Source organism: Accipiter gentilis, chromosome 17, assembly GCF_929443795.1.
Source record: "Accipiter gentilis chromosome 17, bAccGen1.1, whole genome shotgun sequence".
NCBI lineage: Eukaryota > Metazoa > Chordata > Aves > Accipitriformes > Accipitridae > Astur > Astur gentilis.
In genome coordinates this window covers 14,894,966-14,897,243 of record NC_064896.1, presented here as the reverse complement: position 1 = coordinate 14,897,243, position 2,278 = coordinate 14,894,966, and the positions used below count along the sequence as shown (strand labels likewise).

Here is a 2,278-nt window from a genome sequence, read left to right as displayed (position 1 = left end):
ACACTGCCTTCCACATCCCTCCTTTCCCTAAGCACAAAAACCTCAGCTTCTTTTACAGAAGGGAAAGGAGTGAAAGGTTTTGCCTACTGCATGCAGATACAATTTCAGCATTCAGCATTGCCCTCTCATTTAAAATATCTAATTCTGTTTATATTCCTAGATTATCTAACAGAATTCACTCTGACCTAAGAGAGAGATTAATTTTTTTACTGGGTATCCTATTGCCATGTGGCTCTGTGTGTGCGTGTGGGGGGGATGTTGCTTCTCTTCATTTAGAAATTAGAATACAGAATTCTTCCTATTTATAATTAATTTCAGTTGTATACTATCTGCTACTCTTTTTAAAGGTAAAGCATTGCTTACTATCAGAAATGTACACTCCAAAAAGGTATTCCTAAATGTTTTATTTTGGAAGTGTAAAGGGTTTTAAAATAAACAAAAGTAAATATTCAAATACATTTCATATTGCATGTAGTAGGAGTGGCTCCATACAATACAATATGGATGAAGCAAATCTGGCAGTTAATTTCTTTGAGACATAGAGTACAATACATAGACACTTCCAGATCTGGTCTTGTGTCATACATAACATTGCCTGACCCTTTTGTTACCATTTAAATCCAGCCTACTTTATTAATTATTAATATTTTATTTTGCTGTATTGATTGTTCAAGTTAGGAAAAAACAGTTAGAACTACTGACCTGAGGACACTGCAAGACCCTAAGTACTGCAATCTCTGAGGCTAAATATACATTTATTTTTTGAGAAAAATATGTCATTACCTGCAGATGAATCAATGCAAAATGATCGTGCAATTAAATAGGACAGCCTGAATTGAAATTTAAAGCTGCAGACCATGATTTTCCTACTCCCAGTGCTGCTTGAAATCTCTCACACCTTTAAAAAAATATAATTAGCTTTAGGTTTATCCCACAATAAATAATACCAGAACATACCTTGTGCTACCAACCTGAATTTAAAAAAAAGTAAGAGGCCACCTCAGTGTTTTGAGTTTATGAGATCTTTCAGACACAAAGCCCTAACAGAGTTTCCCAGTCAAAAGGCATCAGGAAGGCTCATCACTTATGGTAAACTTGGGCCTTAGCTTGACAGACCTCTTCCTTATTGTGCCTTTAGGGGACAACGGCATGGTGTCCATAATGCTCTTGTCCTCCTCCAGCTGCCTAGCAGTGCACGAAGGGGTGGGCACTTTCACCGTGTTGCCAAATTTAGAGTAGTCCACAGAGTATTGCCCATCTTCCTCTGCCACAATGGGCACAAACCTTTGGCCCCAGAGGATTTCATCCGCCAGGTAGGAGGTTCTGGCTTGAGTGGTGATGCCGGTGGTCTCCACCACCCCTTCCAAGATGACGATGACCTCCAGGTCCTCGTGGTGGTGAAGGTTCAGGGGGGAGATGTCGTAAAGGGGGCTGTTCTTATCTATCACATGGTAGATGATGAGTGGGGAGACAAGGAAGATGCTGTTGCCCCCCACAGGGTTCTCCATCTGGATGTCAATCTGGTTGAGGGGCACCACCTCCCCCTCCAGGCTGGCGGTCTTCTTCACCACCTGCATGCGGATGGTGGCGCTGATGATCATGCTCTTCCGGAGGTCACCCACCCGTAGCATGAAGCAGAGCTTGCCCTCCCGCAGGGCGATGACTGCGTGCTTGCTGAAAATGAGGGTCTCAGCCCGGCGGTGGGCCTGCGAGGTCTTCATGAAGATGCAGCCCAGCATGATGGCGTTGATCACCAGCCCCACGATGTTCTGCACAATCAGCACCAGGATGGCGGCTGGGCACTCCTCTGTCACCATGCGTCCCCCAAAGCCGATCGTCACCTGCACCTCGATGGAGAAAAGGAAGGCGGAGGTGAAGGAGTGGATGCTGGTCACACAGGGCACAAAGCCAGCCGGGGCCTCCGCCACCCCCTCTCCGGGGTCACGCTGCAGCCGCGTGCTGTGGTCCAGGTCTCCGTGGGCAAAGGCGATGAGCCACCAGACCATGCCAAAGAGCAGCCAGCTGCAGAGGAAGGACATGGTGAAGATGAGCAGCGTGTGAGGCCACTTGAGGTCCACCAGGGTGGTGAAGACGTCCTGGAGGAAGCGTCCCTGCTCCCGTATGTTTTTATGGGCCACGTTGCAGGCACCATTCTTGCCCACGAAACGCGCCCGCCGCTCCCGTGCGCGATACCGGGCATGATCCGGCACATCCTCCGCCAGCCGGGTCAGCACGTACTCCTCGGGGATGATCCCCTTCCTCGACAGCATGGCTCCCC

At 47.7% G+C, this 2,278-nt stretch overlaps 1 protein-coding gene across 2 annotated transcripts; it reads right to left on the bottom strand.

Moving 5' to 3' along the window:
* Positions 1 to 389: 389 nt before the first annotated feature.
* Positions 390 to 2,278, bottom strand: KCNJ11 (potassium inwardly rectifying channel subfamily J member 11). Of its 2 annotated transcripts, XM_049821017.1 has the most exons (2): positions 2,194 to 2,278; positions 390 to 2,022 (listed from the first exon to the last, which is right to left on the bottom strand). In XM_049821017.1, exons 1-2 carry the CDS (start codon positions 2,268 to 2,270, stop codon positions 1,068 to 1,070), a joined length of 1,032 nt encoding a protein of 343 aa, XP_049676974.1. In that variant the 5' UTR covers positions 2,271 to 2,278; the 3' UTR covers positions 390 to 1,067. The 2 variants fall into 2 exon arrangements, with proteins under 2 accessions (XP_049676974.1, XP_049676973.1); XM_049821016.1 differs by having other exon boundaries at positions 390 to 2,278.

Excerpts from the sequence above, each read along its gene's own strand:
- KCNJ11 (XM_049821016.1), bottom strand. The coding sequence starts at position 2,270 with ATGCTGTCGAGGAAGGGGATCATCCCCGAGGAGTACGTGCTGACCCGG.